The following is a 26613-nucleotide window of genomic DNA, read 5'->3' on the forward strand; positions in this document are numbered from 1 at the left end:
GCACGTACGTTGCTTAGAGGACTCAAGAGCTTGGAGCAGCATATATGCCTAGCAAATAAGTAAATAAAATTTGCATCCTGCTAATAGTTAGATTGTATATGAATGAAGCCACACTACACAGGTTTTCTGTATCTCACTGCAGCTGCATTGTGGCCATCTAGTTTTGCAACCCAGGTCTGTGAGTCCTAACTTAACCCCAAGGACCACCAGGCAGGAAGTGAGGATCCTGGCTGGAAGTCTGGCCTCTGTAGGACATTGCTGGGACTCAGTTTAACTCGTTGATGGCGCCTCTGTTGCAACCATAGACATCGCAAGGGCTGTTCCTCAGTCTGGAACAGGGGGTGCAAGATGGTCAGGTTGCACCTCATCTTCCAAAGAGCAAAGCTGTTGCTGTGAGAAGGAATGAACAAGGTAGCAATATGGAACCTCCTGGGTGCAGTGAATGTGGACAGATTTTCCCAGGCTCCCCTTTGAGTCCCACCAAGGCCTTTTCTTGCTGTGTTTTTGGCTTCCATTTGCTGAGTTCTCCTGCCGAGACTTCAAAGGACCTGGTCATACGGCCAGACCGGTGGGAACAGTTGGGGACCCTTTCCTGAGAGGAGGGAGCCCGTCTCCCCCTCCCCCAAAAGGACTTCCTCCGGAGCCTGCCTGCCACCCCCCCTCCCTCTCAGCCCCCCGCAAGGCTTGCGGGGAGCAGTCCCAGCCTGAGGGTTTGGGGACCAGGAGGGTCTGGCCGGGTCAAGGTCCATCATCCAAGGAAAGGGGGTCCCCGCATCCCCTGGACCCCCCACACCTTGCTTGCTCTCTGGCGGCTCCAGACCCCCAAGCGAGGGAAGGGGAGGGCTTCCCCAGAGCAGGGGTCCCTCCCTGTCGTGGACAATAACCAGACCCAGCCAGACTCAAGAGCCACAAGCGTTGCAGACTTGGGGTGGTTCCGTTTTTGTGTCTCTCCCTTCACTGCCTGGGGAGAGACTTTTATTTCAGAAAAGGAAAGCTTGCAAATAAAATTAAAAAAAACAGGAATTGTAAATTAAAAGGCCTTCGACTAGTTCAGAATTTAATCTTAAGACTAAAACGATTTTCTACTTTAAATATTTTCTAAGCTCTTTATCTGTACTACATTCTTTGAAGTTCGATTTCACTGTATTTTCACATCTTTCTGTTCTATATTTCCAATATATTTGTTTACCGCCGATCTTGGTATTTCTTTGGTCCTGACTCCTGCCTACCCCTACGGCCACTCTAGAGCGACATCCTTTCCTACAGAGTTTGGTCTGTCTTTTTTTTTTTAGTTTCTGCTTTCTATTGCTTTTTCATCCAAGACTTTAATTTTTCTTCACCTTCGCCGCCGGTTTCTTCCTGGCTGGGCTCCCCGACTTGTCTCCTCTTCCGACTCGGCCGCATCTGAGGAAACTTTTCCCTCATGCCATCGGTCCTGAGGGGAGCAAAATCCACCTCGGACCGGCCAGTTTTCTCAGCTGCTGCCCCCTTTCTGGCCACCTCGTTCTCATCAGGGCCTCCATCTTTCAGCTTCCTCCTTTACTTTCCTTTATGGCTTTTCTCACCATGTTTAAGAGTTGAGGGCGTCCCGGTGGATTGAAAGGAGCCAAGGCAGGAACACAGATAATGGAAGCTAGAACTATTGCTGAGATGATGGGAACTCGGAAAATGCTTTTCACGCTCCTTTGTTTAATGCTTTCTTTGTTTTAAAGGTCCATTTGCCGTACATTTTTTACAGAGCGCTTTTCCACAACAAGCCTTCTTTTAAGTCAACGTATAATATGCTTAGCTTTCTTCACAGAGCTTTAAATTGGGGGGGTGTCTTTTTGGTAAATGTAATTGGCCAATTTATTTAACTTGCTTTAAGCCGTTGAAACGATGCAAATGCAGTTGGAAGGAGACAACAATATTCCTTGATGGATAAATAGTGCACTGTTTACTCTCATTATATCCAAGCTTAAAATTTTGGGGAAAGGTGAGGATTTGAACCCAGCTCTCCTCCATCCCAATCCAACATCCAAAACAGCTCTCAAATAGTCTGATCCCTTTTTACTAATGAGGACTAGTATCTTTGAAAATGAAAGGCTATACAGCTTAACCTGAAACCGCTCTCACACAGCGACCGAGTGTGTCTCTGTTTTTTCATTTTTCTTTCCATTTTATTGGGGGGCGGGGGATGAAATGGTGGGGACTTTTGTGAAAAATTTAATAGGGATAAAGCGATTGGAAGCCATCTGGGAGACAGAACATGACCCTATTATGGTTTGTGCGAAGAGAGACCATCAGCCGGGTTCACTGAACATGCTAAGCAACAAATCACAATTTACCAATTACAAGATGGTTTCTCTGGGTCGGTGCCTCCAGATTATTAAGGCTCTTTGAGAACCAGCTGAAGCATCATTCCCGTGGGCTCACAGAGGAATGAGAAGTTGATCTGTCCAGCCAGGAAGGCAGCATCAAGGCCATCCCTTTCTGTGCCAGATGGCTGCTTTGTACCCAGGTGTACTCCCTGCAAGCTCCTTTGCCCACTGTGCATGCTCCTTGTATGAAAAAAGCATTTTGAGGAGACAGCAGTAAACTCTTCTCTTCTCTGGGTTAGGGTTCCAAAACCAGACGGGAGACTTGTGCCAGCCTCTGCTCCTAAATGGCATACGTGGGCTGCAAAATTGACACGGAGTCTGGTAACACCTTCAAGACTAACCAGCTTTATTAGGACATCAGCTTTGGTGAGCGCACAGCTCAGCTGCACAGAACAGGTTCACTATAACAGGACTTACAAAAGAGGATCAGGGGGATATGTATTGGCTGAGTCTGCACAACACACAAAGCCACAGATCATGATTTACAAAGGTTTGCTTGGCTTTGGCCTTGCAAGCTCTGTTAACTCAAGTTTAGGGTCTGCCCAAGAGTGCTGAATTCACACAATACAAAACTGCATGGAACAGAAATGTCTCTAAATGTTGTTTATTCATTTTACTGCCCTAATTATACAGTTCTGGGCAGTACACAAGAATCTTAAACATTTACTATATAACAATTACAGCAGGAGAAACAAGAAAATATGGTACCCTCCTTCCTGTCTAGGCCTAAAAGTCCCACTTAAAGGGTTTCAAAAGCTTCCTAAAGATTAGGAGAAAAGAGGCCAAATCTATCTCCCGTGTGCTGCACAGAGTTGGGGCCACCACTGAAAAGGCCTGTCTTCTGCCCATGTTTTCACTTGACATTGGTATGGTACCCTAAATAGGGCTCCTCTTGATGATCTAACAGGTGGGCTAACACATTTTGGATAAACCGTTCCTAAAGTAATCCTGGGCCATTCTGAACTGGGCTTTGTAGGTAATAACACCTTGAATTAGGCCTGGCAGCCTGTAGGCTGACCCCCAAAATAGGTGTCATTCTGCAATAGCTGGTTTCAACAATGTCATTTTCAACTGAATTCTGTACCAGATGTAGCTCTGAAGGTGTCTTCAAAGGCAACCCCATGTAGAGCACATTACAGCAGTCCACCTATTTGGTGATTTGTGAGAGTCCCTTTTGCCCTGTCTTTTGACCCAGATAGGGCCACAACTGACACATCACCAAGGCTGAGCAGAGACTTCCTTGGCCTTGGGCATAAGTCCAAGAGCAACCACAGGCTTGATTACTCATCCCTCCTAACTACCAATAACTACCCTCCTCATGTCTGTCCAATTTCATCTTACTGTCTCATCTTCCATCAGTTGGTTTCCATCAGTCTCATCTGGCATCTTAGTTCAATACTTTCCTTCTTACACACACCGCCCAAATCATTCATTAGTTTCATTCCAATAAATCCCTTCATTCTATACATGCGGCTCTCCTAAAATTAAAATTAAACTCTGCAAAGGGCTAACAAATGCAAAGTCAAACACCATTTTAAAAAATATATCTTGGATATGGCAGGGCAGCTAAAACAAGAGGAATAATTATTTAAAAGGGACCATAGAAGATGGGATAGAGGGAAAAAAAAATAAAACCAGGTTTTTACAAAGTAAAAAAATACAATGTGTGCCTGGCTCTGTCATGTGATGTGGAACAGAGGGTTAAGGGAATTAAGCGGATAAGCAGTATTTTTTTAAGCCTTCTAAGCAAAAAAAAAAAAAAAACTTCAAATAAATTTTCTTAGAGAAAAATACGGTACAAATTCTCTTTTAGATGGATGAACAGAAACTGCAGGAAACAGCCTGCACCAATGTGAGATTTAGCTCTAGTTGGTGCAACAAAGAATGCAGAAGGGGAAAGTCCTGTTGAAAAGCAAAGAAAGAAAAAAAAGAGGAAGAGCAGAAGAAAAAGAAAAGGAAAAGAGGGAACTTGTTGCTTTCATGGCAAACCTATTTGTCTTTCCAGATTCCTTTGTATCCTGTATTTGTCTTACAGGGACTTGATCTCCCATCATCTGCAAAACCGATGCATGTTTGCTCTATCATTTTATAAGCATCTTTAAAATCTGGCTGATACCCAGTTTATGGTCCTGTTTGATGAGAAGGAGCTCCTCGACCATAGTACGTTCAGGAGTGAAGGACTGCTTTTTCATGAATACTTTATGAAGGATTTTATGTTATTTTATTTATTTTGGGCCCCATGGATTCCCAAACGTCTTTTTTCATGCTTGATGAAAGCACACCTGACGCTTTTTAATTCTCATTCTCCTATGCATCAGAAAGAAAGAAACTCATGAGAAACGTAAGGCACAAACCCTCTGAGTTGCTTCTCTTAATTTAGCATCACCACGTATTCAGAGAAAGTATCATTCCAGACCAGAAAGACCTAGTACGTACAAACTGAACCAAATAAACCTAGTATTTTTATGGATTACTACCTGAGTGGATCCTTGTATGAGAAGTAAGGTGACTCTCCTGGCGGAATCTCTTTCCACACTCCGTGCACTTATACGGTTTCTCCCCGGTGTGGATCCTGTTATGTGAATTAAGGTTACTACTACTCCCGAAGCTCTTGCCACACTCCATACATTTGTAGGGTTTTTCCCCTGTGTGGATCCTTTTATGGGAAGTCAGGGACCCATTTTCACGGAACCTCTTTCCACATTCCAGGCATTTGTATGGCTTCTCCCCTGTGTGGATCCTTTTATGAATATTAAGGGTCCCGTTTTCACGGAAGCTCTTTCCACATTCCAGACATTTATATGGCTTCTCCCCTGTGTGGATTGTTTTGTGAGAAATAAGATGACTTCCCTGACTGAAGCTCTTTCCACACTCCAGACATTTGTATGGCACACCAGAATGGATCCTTTTATGGGAAGTAAGCTGAGTGCTCCACCTGAAGCTCTTTCCACATTCCAAACATTTGTAGGGTTTCTCTCCGGTGTGGATACTTTTATGGGAAATAAGGGAGCTGCTTTTTCGAAATATTTTCCCACATTCCCTGCACTGATATGGCTTCTCCCCTGTGTGGATTTTTTTATGGGAAGTAAGGTGACTGCTCCATCTGAAGCTCTTTCCACACTCCATGCATTTATAGGGCTTCTGCCCTCTGTGGATCCTTTTGTGAGAAATCAGTGAAGAACTCTGACTAAAAGTCTTTCCACACTCCATGCATTTATACTGCTTCTCCTTTGAGTGGATCCTTCTATGGGAAGACAGGTTGCTGCTTGTATTGAAGCTCTTTCCACATTCCATGCATTTATAAGGTTTCTCCCGTGTGTGGATCCTCTTATGGGAAGTAAGGGAGCCATTTTCCCCAAAGCTCTTTCCACACTCCGTGCATTTATATGGTTTCTCCCCCGTGTGGATTCTTCTATGAGAAATCAGGTTGCTGTTCTGACTGAAGCTCTTTCCGCACTCCATGCATTTATAAGGCTTCTCTCCTGTATGGATCCTTTTATGAATTGTAAGGGACCCATTTTCACTAAAGCTCTTTCCACACTCTGTGCATTTATATGGTTTCTCTCCAGAGTAGATCCTTTTATGGGAAATCAATTGACTGCTTTGACTAAAGCTTTTTCCACACTCCATGCATTTATAGGGTTTCTCTCCCGTATGGATCCTTTTATGGGAAGTAAGGGACCCATTTTCACGGAAGCTCTTTCCACACTCAGTGCATTTATACGGTTTCTCACCAGTGTGTATCCTTTTATGGGAATTAAGGTGGCTGCTGCGACTGAAGGACTTTTCACACTCTGTGCATTTATATGGTTTCTCTCCTGTATGGATCCTTTTATGGGATGTAAGGGAACTGTTCTTGCTGAAGCTCTTTTCACACTCCATGCATTTGTATGGTTTTTCCCCAGTGTGAATTGTTTTATGGGAAACAAGGTTACTGCTCTGACTGAAGCTCTTTCCACACTCTGTGCATTTATATGGTTTCTCTCCTGTGTGGGTCCTTTTATGGGAAATAAGCAGACAATTCCATCTGAAATTCTTTCCACACTCCATGCATTTATATGGTTTATCTCCCATACTGTCCCTTTCATGTAAGGGAAGAATAAGGGTCCCAGTGTAACTTTTTTCATCCTCCTTACATTCATATTGTTCTGTAGTATGGGTTTTGTAATGTTTATTTAGGTCTAATTTCTGTTTGAATTTTTTCACTCTGCTCCCCAAACACTTTCTTCTAATTTTTCCTGCCTGATTTTGCCGCGCAAGAAAGTCATGAATTGGAGCACACTGGGAAGCTGAGCGTTTCTTAGTTCCACTTTTTGATACGTTTCTCTCCTGACGTTTTATTTCCTTTTTATTTTCCATTTTTTCTACTCCCTTCTCAGGCGGGATTGTTTGGAATGGTTCCTTGCAAGTCTCATTCTGCTGCTCATTCGCTCCTTAAAAGGAAAAGAAAGTAAGTTGTGGCAAGGCTAGGGAAAGAAATAAAGGTTAAAGAATAAGAAGTGACTGTAAACATCCTGCTGGAAGGCTGACCAAGACTAAGCAGCATTTTGAAAGTCTGTCATGCTGATCAACATAAAAGGATTTACTGAATTTGGACTTTTGATATAGGTTACCATCAAGTTCATAAGTATAAAATTTCATAATATGGAAATGTATAGCTTCTGTTTTATAAGAAGTAGAACTCTTTAGATTCTTAAACTGAAAGTGCATCTATGCTGTTACAATTTTTCTTCCATTAATCAATTCTCCTTCCTTGTATTTTCCTATCAATTCTCAGCAGAGTTCAGACTGAAGATTGAGGAACCATGGGGTACCCAGAGAGACAACTGCAGCAGACGGCAGGGCTAAACAAGCGTTACCCATGCTTTCCTTCTTCTCCTGGACTACCTTTCATCTGCTATTCAATCTCCTTTCACCACAGGCACACAGTTGCAGAGAAAAGTAATTAGACATATTGGGACAATCAGGATCAATTAAAACTGGCTCAAAAAAGCCTCCTGAACCAACACTGGGGTGGGGGTGGGGGGCCGGGAATGCCAGATCTTCAGAGTCTTTTGGAAAGAAGGAAGGATCAGGACCATTCAGTTCTCTGGGAGAATGCTATTCTATAGGGCAGGTGCAGCAACAGAGGAGGCATTTCCTGGGTCTCACCAGATGCATGAGTGGTGGAACCTGGAGCATGCCACCCTGTCAGGGTGATCGCAGACAGAATGGTTGGTCTATTATCGGAAATCACATTATCATGGAGTAAAAACTACAGTGTTTTGTCCAGAACCCCATCGCTTACAGCAGAAAAGGAAAACAAGGGAGGGAAATTAATAAATAATCTGGCGCATATGACAAACAGGAAGGCATCTGGTTCAAAACAAGCTGAGGTCAGTATAAACTAGCATCATCATCATTATCATTACCTAAACCAGTGTTTTTCGGCCTTGGCAACTTTAAGACCCATGCTGGCTGGGGAATTCTGGGAATTGATTCCACATGTCTTAAAAGCTGAAAAAACACTGATCTAGCCCTAAACTGAATGTGAAATATTTCGTTGGTGAATTTAAGTAGAAGCTGAAAAGGAAAAAGCTCAAATATTGGATGAGAATCAGTCCCACGACTCATCCAAAGTAGCTACTGACCCCTTCCTAGAAGCAAGGGTATCTTTTAACCAGAAATAGCCAATTTCATCCCACCACAAAATGCCTCCTCTAAGTATTTGAGGGCCCAGCAGACATCCTTACCTAGAGAGGCCACATTCTGAGAATTCTCCAGCATGACCTCCCCATGGAGGGCTTTTTGGTCAGGATTAAGCTGAGACCACTCCTCCTCGGAGAAATACACAGCCACCTCCTCAAAGGATATGAGACCCTAAAAAAAGGAAAAATGGTGTCCCCGTTAACAAACAGCTCAAGAAACGACTTGTCAGTTTTCTCCCGTTGACGACCAATCTCTAAAGCAGAGATCTGCAGAGGACCACGTGGGTGTTTCTGAAGGATGCAAAATCTTATATGAGAAAATGGGCAGAAATCCCGGCCCCTGTGTGATGGAACATTTGTGGAAGGTTAAGAAACTTTACTGTTTCTGTAGGACTTTCAGTGACATTCAGGAAAACAACAACAACGCTATTCTGGATCCCCTCCAGATCCAGGCCCACCACCTCTTAGTGGCTCCAGCTTTCCTGACAGCTTCTTATTTATTATTTTGATTTATACAGCTGCCCATCTCAAATGCAGGACTCTGGGTGGCTTACAACAATTAAGAGTTGCTGAAGGTTGTGCTGCAAGATTTCTGTGTGGCATTTTAGGTGCGGACAAACCAAAGAACACCCTCAAACCAGTAAGATGAAAAAGAAAGGAATGTGACGCTCATACACTTTATTCTAAAGTCTCAATCCTGATACGTTCTGAGAAAAAAAAATCTTCAGGGACTCTTTTACGTATCAAATCAAAAATCAAACCAATCTTCGTTATGGTCATAGACCAGCATATTTACAATACTTATATCAAGTGACAACTATAAGTCAGGCACCCAAAGGCTAGCAGGAAACAATGTAAACTGTACAGAAATGATCTGAATATTGAAGGAACAGAACAAGGAATATATGGTGAAAACTTTCGGAACCAAATTAAAACAAACTGAAAACTTAGATTGAAGACATTAAATGAAGAATTTCAAAATAAAAGCAATGATGCGTATTACAACCAAACAGGGCAACAGGGGCATCTGTGGGGGAAAGGGTCAAAAAGTCAAGGTGACAGCCATGACCCCAAAATCAAAGCCCTACCCTTTTTGAAAAATGCATTGCTATGCTATCTTATCAAGAGGGACGCGGTGGCGCTGCGGGTTAAACCGCTGAGCTGCCAATCGGAAGGTCGGCGGTTCGAAACCGCACGGCGGGGTGAGCTCCCGTTGCTCGTCCCAGCTCCTGCTCACCTAGCAGTTCGAAAACATGCAAATGTGAGTAGATCAATAGGTACCGCTTCGGCGGGAAGGTAACGGCGTTCCGAGTCGTCATGCTGGCCACATGACCCGGAAGTGTCTATGACAACGCCGGCTCCAAGGCTTAGAAACGGAGATGAGCACCGCCCCCTAGAGTCGGACACGACTGGACTTTACGTCAAGGGAAACCTTTACCTTTACCTATGCTATCTTATCAGGGATTAAATCTGCCCCCACTCAATGAAACCGCCCAGGTATCATCTAGAACGGTGCTTCTCAACCTTGGCAACGTTAAGACACGTGGACTTCAACTCCCAGAATTCCCCAGCCAGCATCTAGGGATGATTTAGGGATCTAGGGATTTGGGTGGAGTGCTGTCAGTACACAGATGACATGCTGCCCAACAGAAAATTGAATTTTGAATATTTGAATATTTAACCAGCAGAGAGGTAAGCTAAGCTGAGGGTCAAGGAGTTGAACCCACATTTCCCCAATCCATGTTGCTGAGAAGCAACAATATTATTCCTTCAACCCCACAACGAACAGGAAGGCCTGAAACGGTTCTCAGCACCTTCTCTGAAGCTCCCCCTCCTACCTGAGCTGGTAATTCAGCTACTTTTTCAGTTCTACCAGTACAAGGGGATGATCCTAGAAAGACCAGTGGAATTGTTCTGTCCTCTGTAATGGAGACAAAAGTGGTAGAAAAAGAATTTTTAGAAGCAAAATTATAGGTGACGGGACCCAGAGAATGAGAGGAACCTGTAACCTTTCTGGAGAACTTCACACTGCTTGGAAGGAACCCATTCTTACCTAGTGAAGTGTCCTGATGTTGAATTTCCTTGGCAAATTCCCTAGAAAGCTGCTTTGGAGAGGGATCTGATGGATCTTGCATTCCCTTGGAATGGTCAGGGACCATGTCCAAGAATGGCCTCTGGAAGGGAAGTGGCACATAGGAAGAAAGGAGAATCATCCTACAAGAAAAAGTGAGTTCTTGTTCTCTCCCCACAACTTTGCAACACCCTCGGTCCACAGTAGGAAGAGAAAGGAAGAATGGAAAAAACTGAACCAAATACATTCTCTGGAAATCATCATCATCATCATTTAAATTTGTATGCCACCCGACTCTCAACCACTCTGGTTTTAATAACAGTAGAACCATTGAGTTAAACATGTCTTCATGCTATGTTAATGAGACATTTAAGAACCCCAACACTGTTTGTAACATTAACACCCCTTTCTAGTCCCAAAATGAAGGTCTCTCACCTGCATCTCTCCCTGCTCCTTCTGCTCCTCCGCCTGGCTCAGCAGGAAGCCCTCGGCAAGGGCCACCGCCTGGGAGCTGGTCTCCGCTCCGCACTCCCGCACCCAGCTCTGCATCTCGGGCGGCAGGACGGCCAGGAACTGCTCCAGGACCACCAGGTCCAGCATCCGCGCCTTTGTGTTCCTTTCTGGCTGCAGCCACTGGTGGCAAAGGCGGTGGAGGTGGCTGCAAATCTTGCGGGGCCCCTTGGCCTCTTGATAACGGACACTCCCAAAGTGGATTTCTGAAATAATGGTTTCCTCCTCTAGGACCCTCTCCCCCGTTTTTGCCCAGATTTCCCCACAGGTCCCAGAATAAACATCCAGAGGGCCTTTTCCACCTCCACTGCATGCTAGGTGTTGTCCCTCCATTTTCTCCCTCCTCTAACACAACTCCAAATGTGGCCAAGAGATCTCGTGGTTCTCCAGAGGTCTTTTCATTCCCAGGACCTACACTGTCCAGAAGCCCCGGAGAAGCCTCAACCAGCCATTCAGCCCTCTCTGCTCATGAGTTATTTTGTACCTGCAGAAGGAGAAAAAAAGGTTTCAGCTCCTGCGCCTGAGGAGGAAAAGGAAACAGACTTAGAATTACAGATATCTAGCTCTGCCAAAGAAAAAGTAAGAATAAAGAGATTTTTCAGAGCTGACGCATATTTGAGAAGAAGCTGCAGCATCACATTACACAGCCTGTTACGTCTGGTGGTTGGGGAGGAGGATGGAATACAGGATCTTCAGGGTCAATCTGCACAAAAGACTTGGAATATTGCAGGAGGATCTAGGATGCCTCTTTCTTCGGATCCAGCACAACAGCAAGCTTTCCTTGCCATGTGAACAGAGTGACATTCACTCTCTCACACGCAGGCAAAAAACACGCAACAAAAAGCAAAGCCCTGGCTGACAAGTCACAGTGAACGAGTTCTTCTGAGATGACATTCTGAACAAACGGGATTGCGGTGTGAGGTTCTGGTTCACGTCCCTAAGACGCTCCCTGGCTTCCCGGAGCACCCTCATCTACGAGCTACCCGACCACCCCACTTCAAGCTGATCCCGCGCTTCGTGCAAAGGCACCCCAGGCCCACCGGCACCTTCTTTCCTGCAAAGCTTTCCCACGTTCCTGCTGGGGGTCTGCAGTGCCGACCTCCCCGCTCTCCCCCCATGCAGAGGCTTTCCCCAGGAAATGGAGGGTAAATGGCTCCCCCAGACCGTCTTCTCCTTTTCGGCGACCCCGACTTCTTTCCTGGGGGCAACGCGGCGGGTCGGGCGCTCTGCTTTCCCCCCGCCTGGCCCGTGCATGCAAAGGGGCGGCAGAGGAACGTGGGACCCCGGGCTCCCCGCTTCCCGGGACTCAGAAAATGGAACCTGGATGAGGGTTTTGCATGTCTCCACGCACGCCTCCCGAGCGAGATCCCTTTGCACGAGAAGACCCGCACTCACCGGACGGAGTCACGTCTGAATCTGTCCGCAGCTGCCTCCTGCAAGACGGGGGAGCTCAGCGCGAGCGTCCAGGCGAGGGCACGCAGGATCCTGGAGAGGCCAGACTTTCGGCGGCGTCCCCTGAAGCCCCCAGGCTGGAATCCTCCCCCCCCCGCGGGCAAAATGGCCAGGCGCATGCCCAGTTCCCCTCCGAAGCTCGGAGGCTGCCGGCCCTTCCAACGCGGGTCGAGGGAGCACCCTGGCGGCCTCTCTGCAGAATGCAGGCGGTCCTGCGAGGGCGGGGGAGAAGAGGGCGCTGTTCCTGGGGGTCCAGGATGATGGGAGTGGGAGGAAAGGTTGGAGTCAGGGCATAAGGCTCAGCATGGCGTTTCTGCGTCCGTCCCGGGGCTCGTGCGAAGGAAATGGGGTGTCCGATGCGTCTTACTTTCTAGCTCTTTTTCTAAATTAATTAACTGCCCCCTCCCCAAAGAAAACCAACCAACCAACCAACCAACACAAAAGAAGACATGTGGGATGGACAATTTGATGTGGTCAGCTTGGAAGTCAACATCAAGGCCATTCCTTTCTCTTTTCATTGGCTTCTGGGCCGAGAACAAAACTAGCTTCTCTCACAAACCTGGGCATCTGTGCGCGTACATGTACCCAGTGGCAAACAAAACTGTAATGTGTCCAGCGCATCTCACAGTCTAGGCCTTTTTTGTCTATACGGAACATTCCAACCCACATCCTTCTCTAACTGGGCTTCACAGCCCTTTTGGCTGGTTAAGAGGAGGCTGAAATCAAAACCAGTAAAACAGTAGTATGTCCCAAACATGGTTTTTCGGACAAATCTCTCCAAAGGAGGAGTATCAATACTTCTTTCCCTGGGCACACCAGCACATTGTGGTCTGAATATAGTAGGTTACCTTGAAAACAGTAACGTGTGGATGGCCATCTTGGTTTTCTTTTGTTTTCAAAGGCCTTTGCCAGTCTCAGCTTAATGTCCTATTTCAGCCGGCTTCACACAACACACTGGGTTAAAATGCTGTCCGCTAATCTAAGCTCAGTGTTTCACGATCCCAGGCACTGGGGTTATTTCGATAACCCTGCCTTACTTTGTGCAAATTTTATTTATTTATTTAGCACATTCTCCCCACTGCCCATCTCAAACACGACTCTGGGCAGTGGAAAAATACTGTACAATTATTTTCCTGAGGCAGAAGTACATTTCTTGTCTCCGCAAACAAAACCAGCACATAGAACTATCAAAACTTGGGCAGCAGACCAACAGGGATAGATTCTGCTGATTTTCTGGGCACAGAGTTATACCCATACCCAAAAGTCCTTCCCAGGGTGCTCAGGAGATACCTCTTACAATAGCAGCATCAAAGCTAAACGGGTCATCTTGGCTATGGTCAGGAATGAACATCTGCGCCTCAGTAATAACTAGACATAAATAAAGCAAAGTATTCAAAAACGTATTTATTAGATTTATTTCCTGTTTCCAGGACTTCAAGGCAATGCGTATTTCCAGTTTCCCAAGAATGACCCTGTGGGATGGATTGTCCTGAGTGACAGCGACTGGGCAAATGTAATCCCATGAGCAAGTGCCAGCTGAATAAAGGTTTGGGGGTTAAGGCAGAGTTAGACTCTTTCTAGCTCGAGTTTCAGAAAAATTACAGGAAACCTGCACGGTCTTCCATCTTCTGCTGTCACGGTTGCCCAGTGGAACCCAGAACCTTGTCTTGGGGACCAAGGCAAAATAAGACCGGAAGAGTTGAACTTTAGCTCTTACTGTCTCTTCCATTAGCATTATTCCAGTTTCAGTCTCCCTGACACCCTTCCACAGCTTCCTACTTTTCAGTGGTGACCCTTCTCCTCTTTCATAACGCAAAGCCATGCCTTGCGTCAGAACTGTGCTTCTGGATAATTATGAGTGCTTTCATTGCCTGAAATAGTACAGCAATGGCTTCTTTCTATGAATCAAAGCATGAATTGACGGTGCTTTCAAACGAAAACATCTCAACTTGCCATATGGTGGTGATTATGGGACTCAAGTCCTTACTGCTGGCTGCAAGTCCCTTCAAACGTTGCAATGAAATTCTATTTTTTCATGTGACAGAAGAAGGAAGTCATTAAATACAGGTTTTGTGGAATAAAAATATTACAACTATTTCATGATTTTTTTTACTGAATGTAAAAGAAGTAAGATCAAGGATTTTTGTCCTAGCCTACTTTTTTTTTGTAATGTGGCCATAGTGCATCACAACCGTGGCTCTCAGCCTGGGCAATGTTGCACTGGTGTGATGTATATCACTTACGTTCAGTAAAATAACTATTTTGAGTGGAGTTTTTTTTCAAACTCAGTGAATTTATTTGGCTTCTCCCTCATATGGATGCTAATATGGGTAGTAAAGGAACTCCTTCGGCTGAAGCTCTTTCCACACTCCATGCACAGATACGGTTTTTCCCCTGTGTGGACCCTTTTATGGGACGTCAAGTAACTGTTCAAACTGAAGGTCTTTCCACACTCCAGGCATTGAAAGGGTTTCTCCTTTGAGTGGATCTTCTTATGAGAAGAAAGGTTGCCACTTTTATTGAAGGTCTTTCCACACTCCAGACATTTATATGGTTTCTCCCCCGTGTGGATCCGCTTATGTGATGTCAGGTTACTGCTCCAGCTGAAGCTCTTTCCGCAGTCTGTGCATTTATACGGTTTCTCTACTATGTGGATCCTTTTATGGGAAATGAGGTCACTGCTTCGACTAAAACTCTTTCCACACACTGTGCATTGGTACGGTTTCTCCCCTGTATGGATCCTTTTATGTAAAGACAGGTAACTGTTCAAACTGAAGGTCTTTCCACACTCCAGGCATTGATAGGGTTTCTCCTTTGAGTGGATTCTCTTATGGTACGACAGATTGTCACTCCTGCTGAAGCTCTTTCCACACTCCATGCACTGATACGACTTCTCCCTTGTGTGGACCTTTTTATGGGAAGCAAGGGAACTGCTTTTGGGGAACAGCTTGCCACAGTATCTGCACTGATATGGCTTCTCTTCCATGTGGATCATTTTATGGGACTTTTCCCTTGAATGGATCCTTTTATGGGAATTAAGGTTGCTACTTTGACTAAAACTCTTTCCACACTCCATACATTTATAAGGTTTTTCTCCAGTGTGGACCCTTTTATGTAAAATAAGGGAATAGCTCATTCTGAAGCTCTTTCCGCACTCTATGCATTTATATGGGTTCTCCCTTGTATGCATCCTTTTATGGGAATTAAGTTTACCGATTTGAATGAAGCTTTTTCCACACTCCATGCATTTGTAAGCTTTCTCCCCAGCATGGATTCTTTTATGGGAAATAAGGGAAGTGGATTCAGTGAAGCTTTTTCCACATTCCATGCATTGAAAGGGTTTCTCTCCTGTATGGATCCTTCTATGGGAAGTAAGGGTACTGTTCAAACTGAAGCTCTTCCCACACTCCGTGCACTTATACGGTTTCTCTCCCGTGTGGATCCTTTTATGAGAAGTCAGGGAACTGCTCTGGCTGAAACTCTTTCCACACTCCAGACATTTATAAGGTTTCTCCCCTGTGTGGACCCTTTTATGGAAGGTAAGGGAACTGCTCTGACTAAAGTTCTTCCCACACTCCTTACATTTATATGGTTTCTCCCCGGTGTGGACCCTTTTGTGAGAAGTCAGGGACCTATTTTCACGGAAACACTTCCCACACTCCATGCATTTGTACGGCTTTTCCCCGGTGTGGATGCTTTTATGTGAGATGAGTGAACTGATCTGACAGAAGTTTTTTCCACACTTCATGCATTTATAGAGTTTCTCCCCTGTGTGGACCCTTTGATGGGGAGTAAGTAAAGAGCTCCACAGGAAGCCGTTTCCACTCTCCATGTGTTCATATTGCTGTTCTTTTGTGTGAATGCTGCAGTCTTCATTTAAACCCAATGTACCTTCAAATATTTTTCCACTCAACGTTATGCACTTTTCCATTCTTTTTTCTTTGTCATCTTCATGGCCAACCAAGTCCTGAATGGGAGCACACTGGAGAGTGAAGCTTTTCTTCCTCCCACTTTTTGATTGGTTTCTTTCATCTCCTTTTGGGTCCACTTGATTCGGAAGCATCTCTTTTCTCTCTTTCTGGCTGAGCCTTTGGAACGGCTTCTCATCCTTCTCTTGCTCATTAGCTCCTGAGTGAAAAAGAGAGAATGAACATTGGGGCAAGACCTGGGAAAGGAAATAAAAATCCAAGTAGAGGAAGTGACTGTGCATTTCGTGTTGAAATTTTGCAAAGACTCCAGTATTTTTTAAGGCTGCTCTGTGGACCAACATTTTTAAGTATCTCTTTGTTAATTCATGTTGTAGATCTGATCCAGTTATTAGAAGTCTGTATGTATAAAGCTGCATGGATGGTATGCAAACTGATATTTTATGAGCCACAGAAGCTTGCAAAGCCCTTAAACAAAACAGCCCTTCCATGCTGTTACAATCGTTCTCTGTATAAATACATTCTCTTTCTGTATTACTATCACATCTAAGCAAAGGTCAGATTGAAGCCAGTGAGAAATATTGGAAAGCGTGAGGATGGAATACCCAGTCGCAGTGGCTAATTGCGATTGGGTGCTCCAGCCTTACACAGAGCTGAAGAAGAAGAGAGGAAGGGGCGGGACAGAAACAGAAGGCGGGAGGCTTAAAAGAGGAGGCGGGAGGAAGTAGGCCCCATGCGCGGCTTTAACAGAGTGCGATACTGTCCCAATAAAGAACTACGCCCATCTCCAGTGGCGTGTGCTGTGAGTTGCTGGATTTGGGGCATGAAGATCAAGAACCTCACAGAAAGACTCTGACAGAGAAGAGCATGTGGTTTTATTCTCCATAGCACCTGAGGGTAGGTCAAGAACCAAGTTTTACAGAGGGAGATCCAAACTCGAAATAAGGAGGCATTTCCTGACTGTGATTACTATTAAGTAGTGCAACAGCTTGTCTCCTGGAGCCACGGGGGCTCCACCACTGGAGGTTTTCAAGCAAAGGTTGGACAGCCATTTGTCTGGGAAGGTATGAGGATTCCTACCTTGGACACCAAGAGTCAGTTCGGTGTAGTGCTGAAGGCACCGGGCTAGAAACCAGGAGACGGTGAGTTCTAGTCCCACCTTAGGCACGAAGCCAGCTGAGTGACCTTGGGCCAGTCACTTTCTCTCAGCCTTAGGGAGGAGGCAATGGCAAACCACTTCTGAAAAACCTTGCCAAGAAAACTGCAGAGACTAGTCCAGGCAGTCGCCAGGAGTCAGACAGCTGACTCGAAGGCACCAGATAGACAGACAAACCCTGGGCACAGGGTTGGACTAGAAGATCTCCAAGGTCTCTTTCAATCCTAGGATTCTATGCAAGAATCATGGGAAAATTCATTCTGCAGGTCCCCAGAGGGCCAATTGCTGCAGAATGTTTGAAACCTACCTGCCATTTCCTATTCATTCTCCTCTCATACAACCACAATGTTGCAGACAAGCAAATCCTGCAGAAGTTCACCTATTAACTCTAAATATATGTTGGTACAGAGAAAAACTGCAACGTTTGGCCCAGAAATCTGAGACTCAGGATGATCAAGGAAAAGTGTCTAAGATGAAGGAGATACATGAAGCAAATATCCTGCCTGAGGAAACACCTACGGCTCCTAGGGCAAGCAGGCAGGGATCTGTCACAAGAGGAAGAGAATTTGATGTGGTGGAGACGAGCATCATCTTCATCTAAGGTAAAGGGTTCAATCTGTCACTGGAGATTTTATGCAGAAACATTAAGGAGAACCTCTTAAGAGTTACATGACTAACTACTACTACCTTTTCTTTTTTGGAGCATGAAAAAAACGAAGCATCTCCTTTTCCCACTAGGAAATAAGGTCCACTTGGGGACTTTTTAAATAAGAAATAGCTTATTACGTGTCTTCTCTTACCAATGAAGGCCACGTTCCTAGAATTCTCCAGCATGACTTCCCTATGCAGGGCTTTTTGATGGGAGTCCAACTGAGACCACTCCTCTTCGGAAAAATATACAGCTACCTCCTCAAAGGATACAAGGCCCTGAAAAAGAAAAGAAAAATCCCTATTAATAGAAAAGTCAAGGAAGGTCTTGCGAGTTTTCTCCCTTTGTTTACAAACCCCAGAAGCAAACATTGGCAATGGGGCTAACAGGCATTTTCTGCTGGAATGAGAAAATGGGCAGAGCCTTTGGCTGATGGCAGATGTGGGACATGTTTTATCAGCTTCACTGATTCTATGTGATTTTCAATGCCATTTAGTGAAGGATACCACAGTATATTACTGGCATGTTCTCCGATTCAATGTAGTTCATACATCGTACTGTTTCCCATGCCATGGCGCTGACGCGTGTTTCTGTTTGGGAGGGAGCTGCTGTGAGACCTTGTACCAAGCTCTGTATGTGGAATCAGGACAATGGAATGTGTCTCTGCTCAAGGACTTTTCCCGCAGACCATCAGAAACCGTTAGGAGCACCTTGGATTGTGGACTTGAGAAGATTCTACGGGGGGAGGGATTTCACTTGCACCGAGGGTTTTTAGTTTGAATTTGGCGGGCTTTGATCATTCTCAGCTTTCTCTGTGATCCTGCATACTGTTCTTTAATAAATCAGATATCTTTGAATTCCTACTCAAGAGTCTGATGGTGTTTTAGAATAGGCAACCATTACAATTACTGGATCAGTTAGCAAATAAGCCTTGGACTTTTGTAGTTACCTATCGTTGGCTACAATCCTTCTGGATAGTTTGAGAAGAACATTCCAGGGCGCTTCAGAGTAAAAGTTTAGCCAATGGCCTAGGGCATCTCTTCAAGGGTCCACTCAATGCCTTCACAAAAATACTAGGAAAGTTGTCCCAGGATGTGTGTGGATGCCATCAAAGTACAGATAATATGCAATCCAATCTTTGCATCTTATTGGAAGCTGTTCATGGTCTAAGTCATTAGCTGGATGAGGGTTAAGATCGTGAAGCTGGGATTAAGCTTACTCTGCAATGCTGTGTGGTTTAGCCAAATGCAGGCATAAATCTGTAAATTTCTGTAAATTGGTTTGTGTGTTCTACAAGGCTTCATTACAAGGTCTTGGAGAAAGCTTTTAGACTTCATCATCTGGCCACTTTTATTATAGTGTTTTCACAGCCTAACAAAACGTTTTAATTCTGTTTGCCATATAACCTTCCATTATACGGACTTTAACGTGCCAAATCTGCATCGTTTTCAAACCTGTATGCGTCCCGGTCCCAATTTCACCAGTTTTCAATGATGCTTTTTAAGCTGACGTTGAGCCATTCTGCACAAGGCAAACCATTTGGAAATAAGAGATCAATATTTTTTAATAGAGAGAAGAGCGGCTCCTACTTTCCTTATATGTTTGTTAATTTGATTATTGTCTCCTGAAAGATTGATTTACATTAATTATAAACTATCTTAGACACAAGAAAAGAATATGCTGAACTTCTGGGAGAAAAATCGATCTCTTAGTGTTGATTTACTCTATTTATCTCCACAATAGTCTTGAGGGGTCAGCTAACCTGAATGCGCCTGATCAGCGATTTGAACTATCGTCTACCCATTCCATGTTACTTAAAAACAGTAATACAATACAATGACCCTAGGACAGAATGGAGGAGGACTCCAAAGGGCCCCTTGCATCTTCTCTGATGTTTCTCCTCCTACCTGAACTGGAGGTTCAGCTGCTCTTTCAGATCCCCCATGAAGAGGTAACAATCCTACAAATAAGAACAAAGTTGCCTTATTCTCTGTGAGGGAGAGGAAAGTGGCGGGAGGCATCAGCATAGCTAATAAAATACAGTGAGTCACCATACATAAGAGGAACTAGAGAGTAAGACAGCTGGAATCTCTCTGAGCAACTTCAAACTGCTTGGAAGGGCCTTCTGTTACCTGACGAAGTGTCCTCAGTTGGATCTTCGTGGGAGATCCCCCTGAAAAGCAGATCTTGTGACGGATCTGATGGATCCCAGGTACCTTTGGGACGTTCAGTAACAGGTTCTAAGAAGTCTCTCTGGATCTGATAGAGCAGGGGAGTAAAATTAGAAACATGGGAGTAATGCACGAGAAGTGGGTTGTTAATCTGCCCACAATTTCACCATTCCCCATATCCATCAGGGGAGGTGGAAAGTAACAATGGCATAATTGCCCAAACATGACATGCAGAAGGGGCAACAGAATGATTTGCTCAAAGAGTTATTCAAATGTTTCATCTATCAGAAAACAGTGGTAGGAGGACATTTAAGAAATTAAATGTATTTATTATTTTAAAATCTCTTCCAAGGTGGTTTTCATACCTGCAGCTCTTCCTGCTTCTTCTCCTCCATCTGGCTCAGGAGGAAGCCTTCAACCAGGGCCACTGCCTGGGAGCTGGTCTCTGCTCCACACTCCTGGACCCAGCTCTCCACCTCTGGGGGCAGAATGGCCAGGAACTGCTCCAGGAGCACCAGGTCCAGCATCTGGGCCTTTGTGTGTCTTTCTGGCTGCAGCCATTGAAGGCAAAGCTGGTGGAGGTGGCTGCAAATCTCTCGGGGGCCCTTGGCCTCCTGGTAGTGGACATTCCTAAAGCTCCAGCGCTGGACCTCTGAATGGCTGGTTTCTTCCTCCAGGTTCTTCTGTCCAGTTCTTGCCCAGATCTTTCCCCAGCTCCCGTTTCCAGCTCCCCGGCCTGCTGGATACTGTGCCTCTGTCATCTCTCCATTCTCCAACGCAACTCCAGGTAGGGCCAAAAGATCTGCACCTGTTTTTGCATCCATTGGACCTGACCTGCAGGGGGAAGCCATGGGTGAGGCAGTCAGCTTCCTTTGCTGACGAACTTGTTTTAACTTCAGACCAAGAGACTCAAGATGCTTCCAGTTTATAGATCTGAGGTGGAAAAAAAATCTTAAATTACATAAGCCTTGCGGGGATGGTTTTATTAAGCCCTGCTCCCAATGCCAGAATAAAAGAGATTTTTCTGAGCCAGCACATGTTTGAGGGTTACATATGATATAGCTGGGGACCTCCAGGACAAGCTTCTAGAAAACGGAAGAACAGGATTTATTGATAAGCTTTATAGGCCAACCCAAGCTGACATGACTGTGCATCTTATAAAGTAAAACAATAAAAACAATAATACACATAATCTAAAAAAAAAGGAAGTCTACTGAACCAAACCATCGCACTGAGCATCCGTCACCCACTCTAGTCCAAGGCTGGGGGAAAATCCAATTTTTAATGGTTCCTACGAATGAGATCATGGTGGGACCCATACGACTCGGGAAAATGTTGTTTATGAGGACCGATTCAGGAGAATGCTTGATTTCTTTCTCTTCACAGCCCACACCACCGCAAAACTTGCTTTTTGAGGGACTGCTCTCAGACTCTCAAATGCAGGCACGGTTCACAAAATGCAGTGAAACCCGAAACATGGATTAAAATGTTTTAATCCATACCAGTGGCTGAGCTGACACAAAATGTGTTGTACAAGCAAATAAACAAGACAATGGTTTCCTGATATGTCCTGGTTCCCACAACCTCCTAAGGTACTCCTAAGATTTCCATAAAATGACACTTTTGTTGAATGCAGCGGGATAGAAAGGCACTGAGCCTCAAAACAACTCAACCGCCCTTTAGCCAGATCCTTCAAGCTGTGCAAAGGCAGCTACAAAGTCGCATTTGGGTCTCTCTTCCTGCAAAAGTTTTCTTACGTTTCTTCTGGAGTTTTGTGATGCAGAAATCTCCCCTCTCTCCGGACTCAGCAGCTTTTCCCAGGGGATGGATGGTGTGGACCAACGTTTGCGCTCTCAAAACATGCTCAATCCATAACACGGGTTATGAAACCACAAGAGACCTCTCCAAGGAACCTGGTGTTTTGTTTGGGTTGATGTCCCCCAGTTGTGATTGTGGGGCAGTGTGAAAGCAGGAACAGAGGAGGCTGGAAGGATGTGGGTTAGAATAGTCCCCAGAGATGAAAAAAGATCAGGACGGTGGGATGCTTTGGAGAGGCCACCGTTCGAATAGAATAGAATAGAATAGAATAGAATAAAGTTATTGGCCAAGTATGATTAGACATACAAGGGATTTGACTTTGGTGCAAGAGCACTCAATATATTTACGTAACATCAAAAATAAACAATAGTAAAATAATAATGTTATTTACCAAAACTATACAATCAAGAAAGGAAAACAAAAATGGAAGGAATAATACTACAGCTGTTAACGGTAGTATCAGCTCCAGGGCCACGGATATTTTTCTCTCCCGCTTGTTCTTGTTTGCAGAAACAGGTCCTCCCATGCCCTCCTCCCAAGCTGACCACTCTTTGCTCCCGATTTAGGATTCTTTTTTTTTTTTTTTTGCACGGCCACTGTGACTCTGCTCTGGGCTTCTCTTGCCCGGAAGGTGTGCGCAAAAACGCTGGAGCAATTGCCCAAAGTGGGGGAGGCTTGGAAGGTGGCACGCCTGGGCTCTCCCCCCACCAGCAGGACTCGCCATCCCGAAGGAAGAGCTTTCTCACCGTCAAGCAGCTCGTGCTTCTCCTGGACGTCAACACTCCCAGCCTCCTGTCCCTGCAAGCATTTTCGGCAGCTTCTTTGCTATGCTAAGTTCAGGGTTAAAAATGAGGGTGGGCATTGGATCCAATGGGGAAGACACTGGCTGATGCACTCACTTCCTGTGACCCTGAAACCCCCCAAATCCTGTGTGCATTCTCCAGATACCAGTCGATCCTGGCAGAATGGCCAGGCGCATGCTCCGTTCCCTTGGAAGTTCAGGGGCTGCCAGTTCTGCTGTTGGCAGAGGGAGAGGGCGCCCCCTGGTGGATGGTGCCTGGCATGGCAGGGAATCTTGCAAGGGAGGGGAGAAAGGGGGGCGTTTTTCCATGGGATCCCAGAGATAATGTGCCCAGCAGCCTGGGGAAAGAAGACACAGGTGGGAACTGTAAAGCAAAGGGTAGGGAGGCAGCTGCAGAGCCAGCTGGGGAGACGTGAAGGAGAGTTGGAGCTCCATCACCATCGAGGCAAGTGGGAAGGTGCACGGGGTGCGGCCAGCTCAATTCCAGGCCATTCCTTCTTTCCGGGCAGTGAATACAAGTAGTATGGCGTGCACCGAGTGTCTCTGTGCGTATTATGTGTGTGGCCATGACCATGCCTGTTTTCTTTTGACCTTCTCTGGGCTTGGAAACTGTTGGAGAAGATCTGCAAGGGGGAACTTCTAGACTGACAAGCTCTCTCTCCTTTCTCAAGCCGAGGTTCGTTTTGTCTACTCAGCCGTGACACAGGAGCCGTCTCCAAACACTTTATGATGGCTTTGCGAAGCCAGGACAAGCACCACTCCATGGACAAGGCCCCGAAACGGTGTATTTAAATCAAGCAACGAGGAAATGCAAGATTATTAATGTGGCTGGGGACAAATTAATTAGATACAGGTAGTCCTCATTGAACTGCCACGCGTTCAGTGGCCAGTTTTTTCTTATACTGCTGTTTTTTCTATGTCTTGTATTTTGTCAGCTAAATCTAAATTTAAAAAAGTAGAGTTGATGTTCCCTTGGCTGAGATACTGTTCGTGGTTTCTACTAGCAAAACAGGCAGTTCATACACAGAGTATCCTCTTGTCCTTGTTTCCTAAGTAAATATCAGAAATATACTTCTTAGGCACCGTGCATAACGGTGATGCAGTCTTAAGCCAATAACCGCTGTGAGGGCTTACATAAGCAGAAAGCTGGAGGATAAAATAATAGTTAATGTATTTTTTTATCTGACTGTCCATATTAAACTCGTAACTGATTTACTTGAATCTGCTTCTGTCCAGGTTTTCCAGAAGCTATGTGGAAGAAAGCTAAGCTCTTTCTCCCTGGTGCAGCTAAATCAAACTGTTCCAAGTATTCTACAACTAATATTTGAAATATTTTTTTCAGAATCAAAAGAAGTAGAACACCAATGCTCTCTTCTGTCTACACACACACACACACACACACACACACAAACATGTACACACACAGTCAGCTGCTCAGAGGGATCCCACTTTTCTTAGCCATTTTCTATGGACAAACACACAAAAGAGTCGTGGTATATGTGATGGGCAGCAAAGAAATTTGACAAATAAATAAACAAACAAAACAGCCTAGAGAGGATTTGGGGAGAGACTCAACTCTTCCCTCTGCTTAGAAGCTCTCCAAAGGAGACTGAAGGCTCTGATTCCCCCCAATTCCCCATCAAATGGGATTCCCCTTCAAATGGTCCTAAAAGATCCCATTGTCCTAAAAGATTCCATTGTTCAAATGCAAGATTATTAATGTGACTGGGTACCAATTAATTATATGCAGGTAGTCCTCATTGACCATTTGAAGTTATGACGGTGCTGAACAAGGGGGACTTATGACAGGTCCTTGTAGCTGTGGCTGTCACGTCATCGCAATTTGGATGCTTGGTGACCATCCACTCTGCACTCCCCTTCGCATCTGCCTGTCCTTTGGCGCAGTTTAGAACAGGCACCCGTCATTTCCCGCAGGTGGACATTCTTATTTTTCTTCAGTGGATTTCCCCTCCTCCGAGGTGGTGTCTCTGTTGATGTGTGTATGATCCTGAGGATCAAGAGCGGAGTTTCAGAACATTGAGAGAAAGATAAAAAAAAAAGCGGAGTTTGCCATTGAGAGAGAGATCGAAAAACCATGCCAGCAACTTCAACAATGGTCCGCAGTCACCCAGCTGGCTTTCATGCCGAAGGTGGGATTAGATTCACAGCCTCCTGGTTTCTAGCCCATTGCCTTGGCTACTAGACCAAAATGGCTCTATTTAGCCACTTTAGCCAAACTAACTCCATTTTCTCCCTAAATGAGGAAACTGCTTCCTCTCACACAGAAGGCGAAGTGCCCTGCGGGTGCCAGGGCATGGCTAGTACTGAAGCGGTGGCTACTGCAACTCTGGGGAGGGGGGAGAATTCCTTGAAAGCTAAGCATTCAAAAGCCATCCCCCACCCCTGCGTAATTTCTGGGACGAAAAAGCTTTAGAGCTGTGTTTCTTTGAACAGGCTTTCAGCGTAATGGTTTTCTTCCTTTTCAAAAACAATTTGCCTGTTGTTTGGGGTTTTATTATTTGTAGCCTATCGCTTGACCCCACGTGTCAGTGGGGTCATCTCTGAACAAGTGGCTGGATCAAAGCTCTGGGAAGAGACCCTGCTTTTGCAGAAAGAGTCTTTAATCCCGCCTTTTTCAGCTTCATTCAGAACCTTTCCTTTTTCAGAGGTTAACGTTAAATTGAAATTCAGCATTTCTAGTTGGTTCTCGACGGCCGTTCTCACTCCTGGGCTCTCACTGGATTCACACTCTGCCACTTGGCATCTTGCTTCTTGTTTTTGCTTTGTTCCAGGTAACGCTATTATTGCTCTGGGTTCACCTCTGCCACGTCCGTTGTCAGCCGGTCCAGCTGAGCACCCATTTCTTTCCACCCACACAGCACCCCGTCCCAGGCTCTCCAAGGGGCGCTCCTTTCGTGCCTGCCCTGGAAGCCCCCAGGGCTAGGAAGGGCCGGCCTGGAGGCTGCCCCACAGAGCCCTTGGGAGCCCCACAGAGCCCACTCCCTGCCCCCCAGAGCCCTTGGGAGCGAAGGCCTCTCGCGTGGCCCTCGAGGAGCCTCTGGACTTCTCCTTGCCCTCCTCGCCGTTTTGCGACCCCTGACTTGGCAGAAAAAGGCTCACGAGTGAAAAGGCCTCTTCCTTCTACTCTCAAGCCCATCATCCTTGCATTCCCGAGGAAATGCACCCCTCCTCCTCCCGGGCAGTCCCCTGCAGTGCGCAGGGGCTCCACCGAGGGGCCTCCTGAGCACCTGCCCAAGGGGCAGGACGCAGCGGCCCGGGAGCCCGTGCAGGGACCGGGAGGGGACGCCGAAGGGAAGGGGAGCGAGGCCGGGGGGCGCTCCGGGACGACCCCTCCCTTTTCCTGAGCCGCGTGGTGCGTGCACGTGCGCGCGCACGCGCCGCGGGAGGAGGGGCTGCTTCATGCACGCCCTGGGCGCCATCGAAGCCACGGCGGCCTCTGCGACCCCGGCCTTGGCAGGAAAGCCGCGGAAGCGAGGCTGGGAGCGCGAGGGTCTCTTGCAAGGAGTCCCTGTTCGAGGGGCCTCTGCCAGGCCCCGTTCGCCCTGCCCGGACTATGTTTCCCCCCCGCGAAAGGCGCCCCGCTCTCCTTGCTTGCAATCCACCGCTCGGCTCCCCCCGGAAAGCGGTGAGAACCGCCCACGCGGGTTTCCAGGGAAGCGTCTGCCTCCCCCCTCGCGCGGGGTTTTCCAGGGAAGGGCTGGGAGGGCGGCGCCTCTGCAAAAAGTCCCGCCCCCCAGGACGCGGCCCTCCCCCCGGAGCCCCCGGCGTGGCTCCCCCTGCGGGCGGTTCCCGTCCTGCGCGTGCAAAGCTGCGGGTCCGCGAGTGGCCCCGGGAAAGAGCCCGGCATCCCCGAGGGAGGAGGGAGGGGATGCGGCGGGGGTCTCCTGCCTTGCGATTCCTGGGAAAGGGGAGGGGGTGACCTCGCTGGAGTCACCCAAGGAAGTTTTGCAAGGAAGAAGGTGCACGGGGGGCTCCGGGGTGCGCTCTCAC

The 26613-nt window shown here is 46.3% G+C and overlaps 2 protein-coding genes across 7 annotated transcripts in view; both read right to left on the reverse strand.

The window, feature by feature from the left end:
* The window catches only part of LOC134491916 (zinc finger protein 91-like), a 485354-nt gene extending 469172 nt beyond the window's left edge, over window positions 1-16182 (reverse strand). The window contains exons 1-5 of one of the 6 annotated variants that reach the window (XM_063295991.1): window positions 10554-11035; window positions 10101-10221; window positions 9886-9968; window positions 8093-8219; window positions 4906-6793 (exon numbers count right to left, since the gene is read on the reverse strand). In XM_063295991.1, coding sequence (XP_063152061.1) covers window positions 4906-6793; window positions 8093-8219; window positions 9886-9968; window positions 10101-10221; window positions 10554-10961 — 2627 coding nt within the window. In that variant the 5' untranslated portion in view covers window positions 10962-11035. Of the gene's footprint in view, window positions 1-2950; window positions 6794-8092; window positions 8220-9885; window positions 9969-10100; window positions 10222-10553; window positions 11039-14383 lie in introns of those variants that run through there. The other 5 variants (XM_063295993.1, XM_063295992.1, XM_063295994.1 and 2 more) reach the window with 5 other exon arrangements.
* Window positions 16183-17773: 1591 nt separating this feature from the next.
* Window positions 17774-21123, reverse strand: LOC134488810 (zinc finger protein 215-like). The gene is made up of 5 exons (XM_063291149.1): window positions 20348-21123; window positions 19944-20070; window positions 19719-19771; window positions 17963-18089; window positions 17774-17784 (listed from the first exon to the last, which is right to left on the reverse strand). The coding sequence occupies exons 1-5, from the start codon at window positions 20831-20833 to the stop codon at window positions 17774-17776; spliced, it is 804 nt and encodes a 267-aa protein (XP_063147219.1). The 5' UTR covers window positions 20834-21123.
* Window positions 21124-26613: the final 5490 nt, after the last annotated feature.

Source organism: Candoia aspera, chromosome 2, assembly GCF_035149785.1.
Source record: "Candoia aspera isolate rCanAsp1 chromosome 2, rCanAsp1.hap2, whole genome shotgun sequence".
Taxonomy (NCBI): domain Eukaryota; kingdom Metazoa; phylum Chordata; class Lepidosauria; order Squamata; family Boidae; genus Candoia; species Candoia aspera.

Excerpts from the sequence above, each read along its gene's own strand:
- LOC134488810 (XM_063291149.1), bottom strand. The coding sequence starts at position 20,833 with ATGGCTTCCCCCTGCAGGTCAGGTCCAATGGATGCAAAAACAGGTGCA. Across the intron at positions 19,772-19,943 it reads AACTGAGGACACTTCGTCAG|GATTGTTACCTCTTCATGGG; the intron begins GTAACAGAAGGC and ends TCTTATTTGTAG. Across the intron at positions 18,090-19,718 it reads CAGCTGAACCTCCAGTTCAG|GGCCTTGTATCCTTTGAGGA; the intron begins GTAGGAGGAGAA and ends TTTCTTTTTCAG.